The 21,040-nt window shown below is 41.7% G+C and overlaps 1 protein-coding gene across 2 annotated transcripts in view; it reads right to left on the bottom strand.

Annotated features, from left to right (window-relative positions):
• Positions 1–21,040, bottom strand: part of LOC122740855 (deubiquitinase DESI2-like) — a 127,368-nt gene that overhangs the window by 16,323 nt on the left and 90,005 nt on the right. For both annotated transcript variants that reach the window (XM_043983651.1, XM_043983650.1), the window contains exons 2-4: positions 6,753–6,825; positions 4,113–4,206; positions 2,201–2,342 (exon numbers count right to left, since the gene is read on the bottom strand). In XM_043983651.1, the coding sequence (XP_043839586.1) occupies positions 2,201–2,342; positions 4,113–4,206; positions 6,753–6,825 (309 nt within the window). The remainder of the gene's footprint in view (positions 1–2,200; positions 2,343–4,112; positions 4,207–6,752; positions 6,826–21,040) is intronic.

Consider the following 21,040-nt stretch of genomic DNA (forward strand, 5'->3'; position numbering starts at 1 on the left):
GCATCTAGTTCACTTTCCCTCTTTCACTCCCCTAAGGGGGCCACTCTCCACCATGGCTTCCACTCAATGCTGAACCAAGATCAGTCCTTGAAGGATCTTAGCCTCTATAAGAGAAAGATAAATCTCTTTTTGTCACAAACTCTGACTTGTTGCATAACTGCATTTTACATTATAGAGTCAAATTTTCAATGATAAAATAGACTTTTAAGAAAACAACAAAATAAAAAAAAATTTTTTTTAAAGAAGGAAAACAACAACAGCATGAACAGTACATTTTCCCAGAGCTTGCATTTTGGACTGGCCTATAGGGTGCATGGAGGAACATCATGGACCAGCAGATGTTGAGGACATCACCCTTGAGAACAACTGCCTTAGGTGAACCAAGATATAAACCCAGAGGAGCAATGTGGTCACAAGAGCAAAGGTCACTAAGGGCAGGGTTTCAGTACACATGTGCTGCAGAGCTGTGATAAGAAGGAAAGTGCTGCCAAGAAAGAGATCCGAGTCAGGCTCCAAAGATTTCTCCTCTGGCTCCTACCATACCCTGCCCTTTCAAGCTCCCTGGCTTTAGTAATAAAAAGCTCATGTTCTTCCCTTTACCTGTAATAGTCATGTATTTCCTTTCTGCCAGAGAAGACAGGAGATGGAGATGAGGAAGGAGACAATTCCAGGCATGGAGGGAGGACAGTCAGAATACACGTGCCACTGGAAGTGGGTCATGAGCCCACCCCCTCAAGCCAATCCAGTCCCTGATACACTATGGTGCATTTATTCCTATGGTACCTTAAAATGTTTTGTTTGTTTGTTTGTTTCAGGTGTTAACATTTTATTCTAATTGTTTCTCTTCCTTTGAATCTCTCGTTGTACCTTGGACAGTACCTAGAGAGTTGAAGTCAGGCTCTAAATCTCTACCAAGTCTGAACATGGTAACTGCTCAGTAACCTTGTTATGGAACTTAGAGTTGCAACTGATCATTTAAGATTTTTTTCCCCTAGACCTATCATTTCACCAATCTAAAGCAGCAGTTCTAAACTTTTGATCTCAGGATCCCTCTTATACTTTTATAAAATACTGAGGACTAGGGAGCAGCTGGGTGGCACAGTGGATAAAGCACTGATCCTGGATTCAGGAGGACCTGAGTTCAAATATGAGCTCCGACACTTGACACTTACTAGCTGTGTGACCCTGGGCAAGTCACTTAACCCCCATTGCCACACATGCCCCCAAAAGAGAGAGAGAGAGAGAGTACTCCCACCCATGAGCTTTTATTTATGTGGAATCTATCAATATTTGCCATATGGTTTTTTTTGGTTGGTTGGTTTTTTTTAACCTCACAGACCCCCAGAAAGGATCTTGGGGACTCCTAAGCATCCCCAGACCACAGATTGAGAACTACTGATATAGGGAAAACTTGTGTGTGGAAACTCTAACCATCAATTAATATGCAACTTAGAAAGTTCCCTGGGTCATTGAGATGTTAAGTGAGCTGCTGAAAGTCACACAATTAGTATATTTCAGAAGAAGGGATTGAACCCAGGTCTTCCTGATGTCAAAATTGGTTGGTCAGGGGCAGCTAGGTGGTGTGGTGGATAAAGCATTGACCCTGGATTCAGGAGGACCTGAGTTCAAATCCGGATTCAAACACTTGACACTAGCTGTGTGACCCTGGGCAAGTCACTTAACCCTCATTGCCCCACTCCCAAAAAATTGGTTGGTCCATTACCCTCTGGGCCAGGGGATCTTATCCTTTTTAATGTCAAGGCTCCCTTTGACAGTCCCATGAACCTTGAGACTCTCCTCTTAAAATGTCTTTAAATATATGAGATAACAAAATAAATCAGTCATATTGAAATAAAGTTAGCAAAATATTTTTTAAAACAGGTTCATGAACCCCAGTTTAAGAATCCTTGGTTTATGCCATGCTGAATATGACCCATATAGTCTACCCCATTTATTTTTATAATTGGGGTTGTTTGGTACATGTCTAGACCACCTATAATTAGTGATGCCATCTTAAGGGGTCTAAGCATGTGCCAAACCCCCACTACAATTTTATAAATGAAATCTGGAAAGAAGTAGTGGCTCAAATACAGTCACAAAGGTACTGGGAAAGCTAGTGCCAAGACCAAGGTCTCCTAACTTCCCTCTGAGGCCAGGAATGGAGTCAATAAATGAACCCAAAGCCGGTGCTGATGCTTACCTCTGCCAGGGCATCTGAGAAGTGGTTGCAGTTCTTGTGCATGAGGTGGTAGGCATTGCCTTTGTATTCCTTTCCCATCTCCTCCAAGATCTTGTCCACATCTTCTTCTGTGAAGTCAGTGGTGCCAAGGGCTATGGCTTCTCTGTGGCAGGAAATACTAAGGTGAGAGAAGGCCTCCAGCTGTGTACAGCCAACCCCTGTGGACAGTAGGGACAACCCCATTGACCAAGAGGCCTGAGAAGCAAGAGGGGAAAATGGAGTTTGGTTCACCAAAAGAGTTCCTCTAGTACGGTGGAGAATGATCACTCTATTTATTCACCAGGCCATCTTCTAAAGTCTTAAATGTATATCCCCCAATTTGGAAGGCTATGGATCCTCCAATATGTGCATGAACACACACACACACACACACACACACACACACACACCAAGACACTGTGTTTCCAGGGGCAGCTAGGTGGCACAGTGGATAAAGCACCAGCCCTGGATTCAGGAGGACCTAAGTTCAAATCCAGCCTCAGACACTTGACACTTACTAACTCTGTGACCCTAGACAAGTCACTTAGCCCTCATTGCCCCACAAAAAAAGGGAGAGAGAGAAAAGGAAGACACTGTATTTCTGAAGGAGGACAATACAAGTAGCTATGCCCATTGTAATTTCTTTCTCCCCTTCTCCAACTTTATGTCTATGAGGGGAAAACAGGTATTTGTAGTTGGGGGAAGGAAAAGGAGAGTATTTAAAATCAATCAACAAGTATTTATTAAGAGTCTAACCAAAAAAACAGTTTCAGAAGGGATGAATATTATTAGTGCCCATTGATGTCCCAACTTCATTACTCACTAGCCATGTGACATTAAGTGAACACAATTTCTCTGATCCTCAGTTTCCTCCTCTATAAAATTGAAATAATAATAAATAATAGTCTCAGCACTACCTGACTCCCTATGTGGTTATGAGGACTAAATGAGATTTTTGAAATGTTGTGTTGTGTTTTTTTTTTTTATTGTAAAATGTCATACAAGCTTTAAGTAGTAGTTTGTGGTCCTGAGTATGTAAATATGGAGACTTAGAAAGAATTCTCTTTGGAGTGAGAGAATCCTGGAAATATGTTCTTGTGAGGTTGAAGAGTGAAAATCAGTGCTGGAAAATGTGCAGGCAGAAGCTGGGAGCCACAGCAATATATTTGGGACTTGTGAGAGAAGAGTGAGTGGCCAAAGCAAGAGTGCAATAGATTTTCAGCAAATCTCATGTTTATCCTGAGGAAAGTGAGAATAGAGTCTGGGACTAGAGTTTTGACCTGTTTCCTCATTCTCCCAGGATATATCAGCATGAAGTCAGCAACAATGAAAGGCCATGAAACCAGATTCTTTCCAGCACAGTATATTTGAATTTTGGACATCTGAGATCCTCCTAGTTTCTATTTCAGAAGAATACCGGAGGGGCAGCTAGGTGGCGCAGTGGATAGAGCACTGGCCCTGGAGTCAGGAGTACCTGAGTTCAAATCTGGCCTCAGACACTTAACACTTACTAGCTGTGTGACCCTGGGCAAGTCACTTAACCCCAATTGCCTCACTAAAAAAACAAACAAAAAAAAAGAATACCGGGACCCTGAATGACTTAGGGCATTGGGTAACATCATGTATAAGCACACACAATCACTCTCCCATTTTGAGGATATGGGTCAAGTCCCATTACCTACTTCCTTTCTCTTCCTACACTGAGAATGTGTCACTGAAAACCTTCCCCAACACCCTCATTCCTCCAGTTCGACACCTTGGCATCCTCTGGGTCATATTTATAACCTTCTCCATTGAAGAAGCCCCCCTGGAATAGACTCTTGAAAGAATAGACTCCCTGAAAGAATGTCTAGGAAAGGAGCTGAAGAAGGGCTGAGGGATGAAGAGTCCTTACTTGAATTTAAAGGTTTCTCCAAGCTCCACTGCACTTCCAGGTGTAATCTCAAAGATCCCGCTGAAAGGATAAGGATGCCCCCCATAGGCAAACTCTAAACAAGAGAGGAAGAAATCATGAGGGTCAGGTAAATCAGAGAAGATGCCTCAGAGAGAACCACCATTTGGTTCCTCTCAGCCCTTATTGTCATGACGGTAATCTTTGCCTTTGCCTCTGGGATCTTCCTGTTCTGTCTGTTTCTCTCCCCACTAGTTCTCCATCCTTCACAACCCTCCCAAGTCTTTCATTATAAACCTCCTAATCTCCATCAATGCTTTGTCTTAATCGCAATATTGGTTACAACTGGGCAGTACCCAAAGTCAAGCCTAACCCCTACAGCATTCTTGCTAAGGCATAGGGCTCCAGTTTGTACCTTCCTCCCAGGATTTTCCCCTGCTGCCTTTTCCAATCATAGTAAAACCCATCTGCTTAGCATGCATCCATTTCAGTGAAAACAATGGACATTATCAATGAGAAGGGAATGTGAGATTGCAAATAGAGATTCTTACCATTCCTGGGAGTAGACTAGGGCCCATTCTATATTATTAGGGTAATTCTAATTCCAGGCTTTTTCATGCCCAGAACACTCCCTTATAACCACCTCTCTTGTCAGACATAACCTAAACCATGAATAATTCCTGAATCCAAAACTTGTGTCTAACTCAAAGTTCTCCCCTAAAATGACAAGAAGTTCCTGATGTAACAATTGGAATGACGCCATCTACTGGAGAGTTGCTGTAGGAAAGCTCCACCATGAGGAGAAGGAGTCTGAGGGAGGGCAAGCCATGCGGTTAGGTCCTTAGCATCAGGAAGTGACCATTCGCTCATGGGTACTGTCTATCAAAGCTACCAGCCAATTAGCTTGGAGCTGTGTGTGGGGGATGTTCCCAGTTTCACAGGAGGCTTCTGGGAGGAAGGAGAAAGTGTTGGGTCCTTTTTGTTCCTGACCTCTCCATGGTGTGTCAGATGATGGGGTCTCTTAGAAATAGTTAGATTTTTACCTTTCTCTCTGGTTCTAATGCTCTTTAATAAATCTTTAAACACTTAAATGCTCTTGCTAAAGATTATAATTTATTGGCAACCACTCATTAGATATTTTAGACAGACTAGTTAGAATTTTAGCTCCTTACACTGATGAACAGCAGCCCATCTCCCTACCCACAAAAGTGTACAAATAAAAGACAAGGGGTCAGAGCAAGAACCCCTTAGAGCAGTACTGGGTTTCCCAGTCCTGCTGCTTATTACTTATATGGCCTTATACATGTCACTTAACTTCTCTTGACCGCATTAGAGATGACAACACATTGGAAATAGAACACCTTGTGGTGTGATTTGACCATCAAAACATGAGCATTTCTTCATGTCAAATGTGTAGGGCTCTTATAAATTTGAGATGCTACATACAAGAGCTTCAAAATGCAGATTACTCTTCCCCCTGGCTTTTAACAAACCACAAGTAGTCCTTTTTTTTTTTTTTTGTATCTATTCCATTTTTAAAGATTTTTCACCAATATAATATAACTTTTTGTTGTTGTTCATTCATTTCCTACTTTACATGACCCCATGAATGTTATCCATGGGGTTTTTCTTGGCAAAGATACTAGAATGGTTTGCCATTTCCTTCTCCAGTGTGTCCCCATTTTATAGATGAGGAATGGAGAAAAATAGGGGATAAGTGACTTGGCCAGGGTCACACAGCTAGTAAGTGTCTGAAGCCAGATTTGAACTCAAATCTTCCTGACTCTAAGCCCAGTGCTCTATCCACTGTACTACCTAGCTGGCCCATAGTATAACTTTGCTAAATTGTATTTCCTTATTTACAAAAGAAACTTTTATTTAAAAATGAAACAACATAAGCATATACTCAACTATACAAATGATGTGATAAGATCATTTTGCTACTAGTTTACTTAGTAAGAACTCTTTGTATTTAAGTCTTGGTAGGGTCAGAATTTAATATTCCCACAGCTACTCAAGAGTTTGAGTTCTTGTGGCTATTGTTGGCTTTTTTCAATGAGGTTTTTACTTCCATTTTGTTGAAAGCACCCTAATAATTTCTAAAAGAAAATGATAATGAAGATTTTTACAGGAGAATTATAACATCTATAAAATGAGGGAGCTGGAGATATGCTAAATGACCACTGAAGTCTATACTGCTTCTAAATATAGATTATATAGCCTGCCCAGTGGCATCTAAGGATGCCCTTTGGTCACTTTTTCTTAATGCAGTGGTGGTCTGAGTCACTAAACCATCTGCCCAGTGGTTTAGCATCATGGAAAATTTCCCAGACTCTGACTAGGAGATGCCCTTGTATTTGACCTGAGCAGAGCATACAAAAATGACCCCCTTCAAGAGCTCTCCCACACTGCCCCTCACCCTTTCTATCAGTTTCACTGCTCAAGGTAAAAATTACCAACAGTGTTACAGAAAACAGACCTATTACTTCTTCTGGCCCTTATCCTCTGCATTTCCCAGTAACCTGTGTGTTTATTCACCAACTTTGTTGTACCTTCTGCTCTCAACCCAACATCCTACATGGAAAAGCCCCAAATTAAATCAGCATACCCCTTCTGCCCAGTTAATTATATAGGAGGCTCTACCTCGGCCGTAAATCTCGATGCCTGAATGGAACACACCAATGCCCAGAGTAGAGGTGTACTCATTGATCCAGTACTGTAGGGAAAAGAAAAGAACATTAGAAGGGCAGTCACAATCCCAGGATACCTCTTGTTCCACAGTTTATGAGCCTATCCCAGAAAAATCCAGTGCATGGATAGCCAAAGTCATAAGTAGAACCTCTAGGCCAAGGGCAGGTAGCCATATACAGTGTCAGATTAAAGTAACTGGAGTGACCTAAAACATTTAGGAATTAGAATTCTTCATGCTATAACTGACAGTGAATAATCAAAATATTAATATTACCTCAATTCAGAAGATAAATCATTTGTCAGCATAAAGAAAGGAGTGCTGGGTTGTGTTGGGAAATTTGTCTCCTAAGCCCAATTCAGTCACTATCCAGATGCATGAATTTGGCCAAGTCAATTTACCTCCTAAGTCCACATCGTACTGATTTGTAAAATGAGGCAATACCAGAAGTCCCTTTCAACTCTTGAATCCTAGAGCCTACCCTTTATTATTTAAAAATATATATTCATTAGAACTTAACAAACACAATATTTACAAAGAAGAACAGAAAAAGAGGATTGCATATGAAACTGCGAATCGCTATTACATACAATTTCTTTTGTTAAAGTACATATTACATTTAATACAATAGTACCAATACTTCCGGCCTGTCACTGTGTCCTGAGCATTCTTATGCTCTCTTTGATGTATGTTTCTTGCTTCACTGATGCTCTTTTCCCCCCTTTTTGTTTCACTATCAATATCCCACCAATCCCCTCCTAATTCTCCTCTCCTACCCTAAAACAAAAGCCCTGATTTATAACAAATAAGTATAATTGAGCAAAGCAAATTCACACATTGGCTCTGTCTGAAAACATATGTCTCATTCTGTAGCCTCTAACCCATTACCTCTCTACCATGAGGTGGGAAGCATGGTTCCTTATCATCCTTTGGGAGGTATGATTGGTCATTACATTGATCAGAGTTCTTAAATCTAAATTATTTTCCTGTACATTATTGTAGTAACTATATAAATTATTTTCTTGGTTCTTCTCACTTCACTCTGTATTAGAAACCTTCCCAAATTTCTTTGAATCCATTTTTTTTGCCATTTCTTATGGCACAATAATATTTCATTACATTTACATACTGTAATATATCCAGTCATTCCCCAATTAATAGGAATCCATTTTGATTCCAGTTCTTTGCTACTATAAAAATAGTTGTCATTGATATTTTTTTTAACAATTGTTTCCTTTCCTTCTTTCTTTGCTCTCTTTAAAGTATAGACATAGTAGTGGTAATCTCTGGATCAAAAAGTATGCATAGCTTAGTGATTTTTGTGTGTGTATAGTTCCAAATTGCTTTCCAAAATGGTTGGATCAATTCAAAGCTCCATCAACAGTGCCTAAGTGTGCCTGTCCTTGAATATTCCTTCACATACATGCTATTGTTATTTTCCATTTCTGTCATCTTTGCCATCCTGATGGGTTCAAGATGGAAACTCAGAGTTATTTTTATTTAAATTTCTGTTCATGTTAGTGATTTGGATCATTTTTATAGTTATCTATAGGTTACCTATTTTCTTTTGAGAACTGATTTTTCATGTCCTTTGACCATTTATCTATTGTGCAATGGCTCTTCTTCTTACATATTTGTATCAATTCCCTATATACATTGCATAACAGACCTCTATCAAAGAAATCTGCAGCGAAGATTTCCCTTAGTCAACTTAGTCAATATGTTTCTCTTCTAATTCTAATTGCATCATTGCTTGCAAAATCCTTTCAATTTTATATTATCCACTGTAGAATAAAAAGTGCTTTGCTTTAGTAGGCATGATTGCTCAAAGCTTTTATTTTCAAAACAGCTGGCCACACTGGGGAACACTGCTTTTTTAAGGAAGTGGCTCCCACCCCTTATAGAATTGAAGTGTCTCATACATTAGCAAACAGAAAAAAAATTTTTTTAAACAAGATTATGTGGAAGAGGACTTCTGCCTGGATATGCCACTGTAGGAAATTAGGGGAGTGAGACTGAGTTGCACTGCATCCAAGTAAACCAACATTATATCCTTGCTGAAAATCTCTTCTATGCTAATATAGAATGAACTTTTGTTAAATGTTATGTGATTTTTAAGTGCCTCATTTCACTCTAATCCCTAGCCTGAACCACCATATTTACCTGACCTGAACATTTGGAATAGCCTATAAGTTTGATATGAAATGATCTTGTGACTGAAGTAGGGAAAGAGAGGAGCTCCAGGTGATTGGGTGGCCTGATAGAGGAGACTGATACTTTTAGCCACATATATAACAAGTCCTTTCTGTAGGATCAGGAAGGGGGCTTTCCTTAACACAGTTGAACTAGTTTCCTTAGTTTTCAAGGAAGTTGAAGGAAAAATAAAGATATCTTTAGGTATTCATTCCCTGCCTTTTGTTAATAGTCCTAGAAAAACTGGATTGCCAACCTAAGGAAACCAAAAGTAAACTGCTGAGTAAGGGAGAAAAGTAGGGGAGGAAAGAAAAAGAAAATAAATTTACATGATAACTTTATTATATATTTAAAAGGAATAGCAAGTTGTACATAATAGATTTGAAGTTCCATATATAATCACCTTTTTTTATACTATGTTATGGAAATTCTTGTTGTATTCCATAATTTTTCTAAAAGTTTAATTTTTAAAAAAAGAAATTGATGTGAATGTGCATTTGGTCTTTAAGGACTGTACCTTAAAATCAGAGGAACAATTCATAAACTTAGTAATAGCACAAGTAAAAGGTGTAAAACTGATGGAGACAGAAACTGACCTATGGGCATTAAGTATAGTCTCTAACTTGGAGGTCTCAAAAAAAAAAGTGAAATAGTCCTGCTGAAATCAGGACTATAGAGAGAGATAATAGGAGTGAGAGCAAGGAGAAAAATAGGAACCTTCCCCAATAGTGAGGAAATCTTGAGCATATCCTATCACCACCCCTAGAGGGGCCACTTCCAATTTAAGAGGGCACCTGGTCTTTGACTAGTAAGTAAAATATGTTTGTTTGCTTTGTTTTGTTTGGGGGCAGGACAATGAGGGTTAAGTGACTTGCCCAGGGTCACACAGCTAGTAAGTGTCAAGTGTAAAATATGTTTGAACAAGACTCTGATGAGTCACTAGAATGATGGTTGGTGAGGTCATGGTCCAACTGGGGCAATGCAAAGCTCCTCTAAGCTACCAGTTCCATTAGTTTGAGGAATCTCACAGAGGATTTACATCTGTAAAGTCAGTTAAAACAGTTAGTCCCCAGATGGGAATTAGACTCTCTCTATTTTCAGATCACTAAGATGGAGAGTTTCACATACCTGCCTGGAAAAGGTGAATTCCCTTTGTAATGGTTCTCCACTGGGGTGTTGTCAAGGAAGGGGGTAAAATTCCTAAAGAAGATAGGTTTTGTGGGCTGGCTATACATCACCCTACCATGGTCCCTTAAGTCCTATGATTTGTCAATGTTAGGAGCAATTAGATGTGCATGCACACACATACACACACACACACACACACACACACATACACACGCCAATTTTAATACATCAGCACAGCAACTATCAATATAAAAAGGGACTTGGGGCACTCTGGGGATAGCAGGATAAAGTACAACATCCTCTATCCTGCTAAATGGGCAAAGAGTAATAACACCCTTTTCTATGAGGAGCTTTGGGTTGGCAGTCCCAAGCCACTCATGTATATCATGCATACTTAAGAGTCAGTAGCTAGGAGAAGCTAGGTGATAGAGCACTGGCCCTGGAATCAGGAGAACCTGAGTTCAAATCCAACCTCAGACACTTGACACTTACTAGCTGTATGATTCTGGGCAAGTCACTTAACCCTGATTGCCTCACAAAAAAAAGTCAGTAGCTATATGAGCACTGATGTCAACCTCTATGCCAGTTATTGTGCATTAGGACAAATGGAAACCCTTGGAGGTGCCTGAACAATACTATAGAGTTAGCACTGTCAACCTGAAAATTAATGAAATGATCAATATAGGAGAAAAAAGGTCTTTAATCAGGGCAAAGGAGCTATAACTTGGATTATCACAAAGCAAGATTCCTAGGAATACCCAAAGATGGGGACTGAGGACAGGGTTTATGTGGGGTAACAGAACAAAGGGAGCTATGAGACTGCCTTTAGGTTAGGTGAGTTTCTCACAAATAGAAACTATTTAACTCTAAATAGAAACTACTTAATGTAAATGAACCTTTTTACATAATAATCTAAAGTCCAGGAATTAAGTCTGGGTAATAGTTTGTTTGGGAGATCCATAAAACAATTAAGAGTCTGGAATTGACAAAGATTGATTAGCCCCAGGCAATTCATTGGGCCTGGGAATGGGAAATAGGTGAGGATCAGTCTGTTTTCAGTAAATTGTGGTTATCAGCACCAAACAGTAGGTCCCAAGAAGCACAAAAGCTATTTCTTCCCTAGTGATGAAGATAAAAGAAGCTAGAGTACATTGCTACCACATCTCCCATTATGATAACCCTGTGAGGCCAATGAGAAAGGTAGATGGCATCTGGCAACTTACAGCAAACTACAAAATGCTGAACAGAGTTGTCGTGCCTGTTACTGTTGCCATTCCAAACCTCATATATGGCACAACAAGCAGCCCAGGCCATGGGTGAGTGGTAAGGGGTTTTGCCCTTTTCTCTATTCCTGTGGCTGAAACTAGCCAAGAAGAGTCCAATAAACCTTCACCATCTTTTGGGTGTAACTGAAACCTACCTGGTAGAGTCATGATCTGTTGAGCAAAAACCTGAAAGAGGTCTCACCCCCTGAGGGCACTGATATCCCACACAACACTGATGGCATCATGTTAACCAAACTAGATAAGGCCATGGTGGCAGAGACTCTGGATTGGAAAGTAGCCTATATGAGGGGCAAGAGGTTGGATCAACCTAAAGGAAATACAGAGTCTAGTCTACCCATTCAAAAATGGGGGGAATACTATAAACGGGGAGAACTTAAATTATTCCAGGTATGATCTGGAACAAATGGCTGATACTTACTTCACCTTGTCATGGGGTGCAGAGCACCCCAGAATTTCTCTGGGGTACACCAAGGAATCTTCTCCTTGAGAAACTAAACCAGAGGACAGATAATGCCTAGAGAGATAAACTGAACCAAATCAGACTGAGCTAGCTTGGGATTCCTACCCTTCATTCTAGTCTCCCTTACCCTGGGGAGATAAATTTGGGTGTGGCTACGGTCTTTTCCTTCTGAAGAGGGATCCATAGCCACCCTTCACCCAATTCCTCTAGTCACTACCCGTGGGGGATGGTCCTCCACTCCTCACCTAATTCCCCCAGCTACCACCAGTGGGGGATGGTCCACCCCCATCAGGCCTCTATAAAAGTACTTTCCAGTCTCCTATTCGAGGAGATTTGGTACCTCTGAGCCATGTGCTTTATGCCAATCTCCCCATGAAAAGTCCAGGGATTTCTTTCATGGTTTCCCTCCCCCCACCCTTCCTTTCCCTTGCTCCTAAATAAACTACCACCTTATTCTAACTACTTTTTGTGTGCAAGAGGGTGTAATTCTTTAAAGAGGAATTCCTAAGAACCCCAACTCCTACCCCAAACCCGTACCCCATTTTTCCCCATATCATTTGGCGCCCGAACATTTGTAGGGATGCGGGAATTTCCCCTTTCCTCTTAGCACACAAAATTGGGGGGGGGGTGGGAACTTCCCTTCTGGGTTTCCTTTCTCCCTCTCCCGCCTGACTCAACCTCCGGTTTGAGTCATAGAGAGGTAGAGAGAGGATCAGCTTTCACACACGACAGTGGAGGGCAGCCTGAGTCTCCCTCCCTCGCCGAAAGCTCAAGCAGACGTCTGGACCATGCTTGGCACACAACCTGGAGGTAAGACCCTACCTTCTGGGTTTCTCTTCTCCCTCTCCCACCGGACTCAACCTCCCATTTGAGTCACAGAGAGGTAGAGACAGTCGGCGTCTGCAGGACAACAGAGAGCAGCCTGGGACTCCTAGATGTCCGAACCACGCTAGGACTCTCAGACTACACATTTCTGGGTAAGAATATTTATGCTTATGTGTCTATCCCTTACCAGCGCTCTGCTCTTGGTTCAGACTATTCTCCTTAGACAGTACTTATGGGACAGAAAGGCAGTGTTCCGAAAAATTCACCTCTGGGGTGCATCCTAAGAGATTGGACTAAATTGGAACTTAAAAACCTGAGAAAGAGATGTATGATACATTTTTGTAACAATTTATGGCCACATTATCCTCTAGGAAGTGAAGGAAATTGGCCTGTACACGGCACCCTTAATTATAATACCATTTTGCAATTGGACAAGTTTTGCAAGCATGAAGGGAGATGGACAGAGATTCCATACCTACCAGCTTTTATGAGTTTAAGCCAGAAGTCAAAGGGAAAGGATGAGGTCCCCTTGCCGGTTGAGAATCACCGCAAGTCCAAGCAATTAGCCAACCCTTTGGGCACCTACTCTGAGACCTCAGCCTCCCCTCCTCCTCAAACTCATTCCCTACCTGTTTCTCATTCTTCTCGGTCCACTCCTTCCCCGCCTGCTTCCGTACCTATGGGTCAACCACAGTCATATCACTCTATGACTGAGACCTCTCCTTGCCCACCGGCTGATCTCAGAACCAATTCCCTGTGCCACACGGGGAGTGGATATCAGTCTCCCTCTATCCTGCTCTACCCCATTTACAATCGGGGGGAACTCCAATATGTTCCCATTTCTCCTGTTTTTTCCATTCAGCCGACCCCATCTGCTTTACCTAATCTGCAGTCACCTACGGCTATCTCCCTTTCCCCATCTCCACTCATGCTGCAGCCAAAGACTGTTTCCCCTCCCCCACCTACTCCACAGCCAAAGGCTGTCACCCCTCCCCCACTGGGCCCTCTGCCCAATCCTCTGTCTCGGCCTCCACCTGAGCTATCTCCCCAACCCATGTCCTTACCAGCATCTCCCACTGCTTCCCTGCTTCCATTAAGGGAATTTCCCATTGGGAAGGACACAACATTAAGGCATGCCCCTTTTTCTATAAGCAGGTTATCTAAGATTAAAGAGAAATTGGGGAGTTACTCAGAGAACCCCACAAAGTTCATAGATGGCTTTAAGTCTGTGACACTGGAGTTTGACCTTTCCTGGACCGATTTGCAAATTATTCTTGCCAGCTGTTGTACCCCTGACGAGAAAAAACAGATTTGGGATCTGGCAGTACAAGTTGGGGATGAACACTCGCAGGTTGGAAATTGGGTTGGGGTCCCTGGATTTACAGCTGTCCGGGTCATAGAACTGAGATGGAACTATGATAACAGGGAAGACAGGGCTCGTAGAAATCACATGGTCACCTGCCTAGTTGAGGGAATGAGAAGGGGGGTTAAGAAACAAGACAATTATGGAAAGGTGAGGGAGATAACACAGGGGTCTGATGAAAATCCTGCTGTCTTCATGAGCGGCTTAGTGGACTCTCTGAAGAAATATACCAACCTAGACCCCCAAAGAGATGTAGGAATAACTGTCCTCAATATTCATTTTATTAGCCAGTCTGCTCCTGACATTAGGAGAGAGCTCCAGAAGCTAGACTGGGGTCCCCAGATCCCATCCTCACAACTCCTTGACATTGCTTTTAAGATTTTTAATAACAGGGACCTTGTAGTAGCCAAAGAGAGAGAAAAGATGGCTCGTGCCCGCTCCATAGACCAAGCTTCTATAATAGCAGCAGCCATCACCACATCTGCTACCAGCAGAACTCCGGCTGGCCGAGATTCTGGCAGCTGCAGTAAACCGGGACACAGAAGTGGGGGACGCTGCACGAAGATGAGGCCAGCTCTCCTACCTCTTTGTCCCCAGGGCAGCACCCAAGAGATTGGCTTAGCGAAAATCCAGCGCTCTGCACCTTGCTCTCCTGACCAGCACCTTGTCAGGCCTATGGCCAAACTGGACATAGGAGGCAAACCTAGGAATGGTTTTGGGGCAACCTCTGTCTTACTCTCTGGTTCAGGTCCTAGCATGCCATCAAGGTACAAAGTGGGGATGGGATACAAGGACCCTAAATGTAGACAGACACTGCCTATCACAGAATTAGGCTTGATTTGATTACTTAACTCCAGTAAAGCAGGCCACAACCGTGTCCTGCAAAAAGGTCCCACTTGACTCCTGATCTGATAAAGTCCCTTTTCGTTTTTTTTTTTGCTCTGGTCAGTTTTAATTTTTTTAAGTCTGTTCCATCTAGGCTCAAAGATTCATGGCAGATACCCATTGTGCCTATGTGTCAACTCTGGACCCTCTGAGCCCCTCACAGCTCCGTGCACTCTGGGCCTTCTCCACTTCTCTCCCCTCCCCCTCCCTTGCGCCATGATTTCTTCGACCCCCGCTCAGCATGAAGCAGTTTCAGAAGAATCTTTGCCCCCTTTCCTTTATATATAGAGAAGTGGGGAATGTCAAGGGGTGCAGAGCACCCCAGAATTTCTCTGGGGCACACCGAGGAATCTTTTCCTTGAGAAACTAAACCAGAGGACAGATAACGCCTAGAGAGATAAACTGAACCAAATCAGACTGAGCTAGCTTGGGATTCCTACCCTTCATTCTGGTCTCCCTTACCCTAGGGAGATAAATTTGGGTGTGACTACGGCCTTTGCGTTCTGAAGAGGGATCCATAGCCACCCCTCACCCAATTCCTCTAGTCACTACCAGTGGGGGATGGTCCTCCACTCCTCACCCAATTCCCCCAGCTACCACCAGTGGGGGATGGTCCACCCTCACTCCACAGGCAAATGGTCCACCCCCATCAGTCCTCTCTAAAAGTACTTTCCTATCTCCTGTTCGAGGAGATTTGGTACCTCTGAGCCATGTGCTTTAAGCCAATCTCCCCATGAAAAGTCCAAGGATTTCTTTCATGGTTTCCCTCCCCCCACCCTTCCCTTCCCTTGCTCCTAAATAAACTATCACCTTATTCTAACTACTTTTGTGTGCAAGAGGGTATAATTCTTTAAAGAGGAATTCCTAAGAACCCCAACCCGTACCCCATTTTCCCCCCATATCAACCTCAAACCAATGGAGAGGCCCAGAAGTTACTGGACTCATTGTCTCTACCTGGGTATCCTGGTGACCCCAATTTACTGAGTAATGTGCAAATTTGCCTCTTTCAGGTAGGGTCCAGAACCATCTGCAACCCTGGGGAACCTAAAGTTGGTTGTCCAGCAGTCTCTTGTTTCTCATGACTTCCTGGTGCTGATGTTTTTTTAATATCTCTGTCCATAAGGAGCAGGTGAAATGGAGCCTTTGGCAGGCACCAAAAAGTGATTAGTTTTGATGATCACTAGGCTTCCAGAGCGAGCTTTGCGTGATGATGAATTACTATGCCACTTTAGAAAAAGTTACTCATTTCTTATTAGCCCCTAGTAACAAATTCAGTTACTACTGAATGGATAATAACAGGTCATAACATCACCCTTCTACTACAGTTTCCTATTATGAGTTGGAGTATGTAAAATGGTCCCTCTAACAAAATGGATAGAGCTCAGGTGGCCTATGTTATTACATGGAAAAGATCTATCCAAGACCATGCTTGTTTAGATCCCTCTCACATTAGCAACCTTCATGAATATATTTGGACTCTACCACAGGCTGAGACCTCCAGACCCAGCCCAGGCCTGATGCACAGCCTTTCTAGCTAGCTCTGCGGTGCCTGGGTCCTGAAGAACACTTTTTTTTACTTAATTCTCCAATGCCTCTGCCCAATAAAAGAGGAAAATTCCCCTTTTCTTGCCATAGACTAAGTATACAGACACAATACAAGCCTTCATGATTTACAATGATGGGATTTTTAAAACAAGAAGCAAAATCTGGATAAAAGAGTTTAGATAAAAAGAAAAGAGTATATAACAGTGCCAGCTATTGGAGAGAAACAAAGAAGGGAAATTGGAGAAGGCATTGATCTTTATGATACACCTTGTAATACACCTCAGTCTTTGAAAAGGAGAACACAATTGGCAGCCTCAGTCCAAGTTCTTTGTTCCAAGACAGTAATCCAGTGGCCCTGAATAATCTCTTCCTTGTCTACCACAGCTCAGCTCCCTCTCCTTCTCAGTGTCCCTCTCTTTCTCTCCCTTTTCCCTCCCTCCCTTTCCCTTTCCCTCCCTCTCTCTCCCCTCTGCCTTTTCTCTCCCTCTCCCTCTCTCCCACCATCCTTCTCCCTTTTTCTATCCCTGTCCCTCCCACCCTCCTTCTCTCTCTTTCCTTCTCTCTCTCCCCCTCTCCCCCCTCCTCCCTCTCCTCCTCTTCCCTCTCTTGCTCTCCCTCTTCCTCTTTCCCTCCTCTCTCCCTCTCCCTCTCCTTCTTTCTTTTCCTCTCACCCTCTCCCCCCCCCACCTCAAAGGTTGAGTCCCACAACTCTTGAATTTGGGTTGACTAGAGAGGCAAACCTAAGTTGGCACTGCCCAAGTACTTCTTCCCTACCTCTAGAAGCTTGGTTCCCTAAACTCTCTAGCCGCCTGAACTGTTTAAGAAATCCCACCCCCATCATTCCTTAACTACAGTTGGCCCTTGCAGAGTCTCTTCATGACTGGGTCAAGGAATAAGACAACAAGCATTCATTAAGCACTTGCTTTGCCTAAAGTGCTCTCCCTCTTCATTTCTGCCTCCTGGCTTGCCTAGCTTCCTTCAAGTCCCAGCTAAAATCCCACCTTCTTTCCTGAAGGAAAGGAATCCTTTCCCAAAGCTCCTTAATTCTATTGCCTTCCCTCAGTTGATTATCTCCAATTTATGCTTGTTTGAATAGAGTCACTTTTACCTTGTCCCTCCTAGCATACTTTGAATTCCTTAAGAGAAGGAACTGTCTTTTGCCTTTCTTTTTCTGGGGCAATGAAGGTTAAGTGACTTGCCCAGGGTCACACAGCTAGTAAGTGTCAAGTGTCTGAGGTCAGATTTGAACTCAAGTCCTCCTGAATCCAGGGCTGGTGCTTTATCCACTGCACTGCCTAGCTGCGCCTCTTTTGCTTTTCTTTTTATCCTCAGTACATAGCAAAGTGCCTGGCACATAGTAGACAATTAATAAGTGTTTAATAACTAACAGATTCCCAAACAGAAACTCATACCTCCACCATTATACCAGATGTCAGTTTCACTTGAACTAAGGAGTTGTCTTCACTGGGACAGATTGACAATCCCAGAGAGGGGCAGTCACCCCACCCCCCAAGCTCTGCTCTAAAATCTGTGATTTCAGTTCTCTCTAGATGAAGGATTATTAACCTTGAACTCATCCATAAAATAGAAGCAGATGATAGAATGGATTAGAAATCAGAATCCAATGATATCCTGTCTACAAGAGACACACTTGAAACAGAAAGACACATGAAGTAAAAATAAAAATATATTATGCCTCAACTGATGTTAAAAAAAAAGCAGGGATAGCAACTGGTCTCAGACAAAGCAAAGACAAAAATCAATCTAATTGAAAGAGACAATCAGGGAAACTATATTTTGCTAAAAGTTACCATGGACAATGAAGTAATATTGAAAAATTTTGTAGCAAGTTTCTCTGATAAAGGCCTCATTTCTCAAATACATAGGGAACTGAGTAAAATTTATAAAAATAAGAGACATTCCCCAATTGAAAAGGAGTCAAAGGAGATGAACAGGCAGTTTTCAGAAGAAATCAAAGCTATCTATAGTCATATAAAATTTCTCTAAATCAGTATTGATTAAAGAAATGTAAATTAAAACAACTCTGAAGTACCACCTCACACCTAACAGATTGGCTTACATGACAGAAAAGAAAAATGACGTGTTGGAGGAGCTATGGGAAAATGTAGACACTAAAGCACTCTTGGTGGAGTTGTATGTTGGCCCATCATTCTGGAAAACAATTTGGAATTATGTCCAAAGGGTTATAAAACTGTACATACCCTTTCATCCAGAGATATCACTAGTAGGTCTGTATCCCAAAAAGATCAAAGAAAAAGGAAAAAGACCTATATGTACAAAAATATTTATAGCAGCTATTTTTGTAGTGGCAAAGAATTAGACATCAAGGGGGTATCCATCAATGGGGGAATGGCTTAACAAGTTGTGGTATATGATTATGATGGAATACTATCATGCTATAAGAAATGATGAGCAGGATGCTCTCAGAAAAACCTGGAAAGACGTATATGAGTTGATGCAGAGTTAAGTGAGCAGAACCAGGAGAACAGTATACATATTAATAGCAATATTGTAATGATGATCACCTTTGAAAGACTACTCTGATCAATATAATGATCCAAGACAATTCTGAAGGAGTCATAATGAAAAAATGTTATCCACCTCCAGAAAGAGAACCAATAAACTTTAAGTGCAAATTGAAGTATATTTTTTAATTTTGTTTTATTTTTTGGTTTTGCTTTTTTGTGACATGGGTAATGTGGAAATATGTTTTGCATGATTCCACATGTAAAACTGATATCATATTACTTGCCTTCTCAATTTGTGGGAAGTTTGGAGGGAGGGAGAGAAATTGGAACTCAGAAATTTTAAGAATTTTTAAAATAAATAAATAATAAAATTTTAAGAGTGGGGGAAAGGATTCTTAGCTTTTCTGGTTTTAGAAACTGTCTTTATCAGTCTGGTGAAGCCTATGGATCCCTTTCTCAAAATAATGTTTTTAAATGCTTAAAATAAAAGGTTTAGCAAGTTGTGGTATATGAATGTAATGGAATACTATTGTGCTGTAAGAAATGATGAGCAGGCAGGTTTCAGAAAAACCTGGAAAGACTGAAGTGGACTGATGCTGAGTGAAGTGAGCAGAACCAAGAAAACTTTGTACACAGTAACAGCAACATTATGTGATGATCAACTGTGATATAGACTTGGCTCTTCTCAGCAGTGCAATGATCCAAGACAATTCCAAAGAACTCGATAGAAAATATTCTCCATATCCAAAAACAAAAAGGACTGTGGATTTGAATGCAGATCAAGCCATACTGTTTCTACTTTTTGACTGTTTGTTTTTTATTTTGAGGTTTTCCCCTTGTGTTCTGATTCTTCTTTCACAATATGACTAATGCAGAAATATGTTTAATGTGATTGTTCATATATTACCTATATCAGATTGCTTTCTGTCTTGGGGAGTGGGGAGGGAAGGGAGGAAGGGAGAAAAGTTTGGAACTAAAAATCTTATGAAAACAAATGTTGAAAACTATCTTTACATGTTACTGGAAAACAATAAAATACTTTTATAATATAATATAAAAATAAACAAACAAGCAAATAAATAAATAAATGGATGGATGAATGGATGAACAAATAAATGAATGAATGATTAAATGAATAAATAAATGAAAAGTTTAGGATTACAAAGGGAATCAATTATATTGAAATATAGATATCAAACACTTTTTAAAAAATAAGCTGATGAGGGGGCGGCTAGGTGGCGCAGTGGATAAAGCACCGGCCCTGGATTCTGAAGTCCCTGAGTTCAAATCCGGCCTCAGACACTTGACACTTACTAGCTGTGTGACCTTGGGTAAGTCACTTAAGCCCCATTGCCCTAACAAAAAACAAACAACAAAAATAAATAAATAAATAAGCTGATGAACCCTAGTTAAGAACTTTTACTCTCACTCTACTTTGAAAGAAGAGAAAAAGATAGAAGGGGCAGTTAGGTGGCACAGTGGATAGATCACCAGCCCTGAAGTCAGGAAGACCTGAGTTCACATCTGGCCTCAAACATGAGCTGTGTGACCCTAGACAAGTCATTTAATTCTGATTGCCTCCCCAAAAATGCCCAGAAAGACAGATTTTTATAATATGACTGACTCTTTTCTAGATCTGGCCTATATCTTCCATAAGGAGGTGCAATCAAAGCCCCATACCAAAGTTCACCTTCCTGTAATCTTATTGTCATGGGGTACAGAGCACCCCAGAAGTTCTCTGGGGCACATCGAGGAATCTTGTCCTTGAGAGGCTAAACCAGAGGACAGATATGCCTAGAAAGATAAGCGGAACCAAATCGGACTGAGCTAGCTTGGGATTCCTACCCTTCATTCTGGTCTTCCTTAATCCTGGGGAGATAAATTTGGGTGTGGCTGTGGCCTTTGTGTCCTGAAGAGAGATCAGAAGCCACCCCTCACCCAATTCCTCCAGTCACTGCCAGTGGGGGATGGTCCTCCCTCACTAAAGGAACTTTCCACGGGCAGATGGTCCACCCCCATCAGTCCTCTATAAAAGTACCTGCCAGTCTCCTGCTCAGGGAGATTGGTA

This window comes from Dromiciops gliroides, chromosome 2 (assembly GCF_019393635.1).
Source record: "Dromiciops gliroides isolate mDroGli1 chromosome 2, mDroGli1.pri, whole genome shotgun sequence".
NCBI lineage: Eukaryota > Metazoa > Chordata > Mammalia > Microbiotheria > Microbiotheriidae > Dromiciops > Dromiciops gliroides.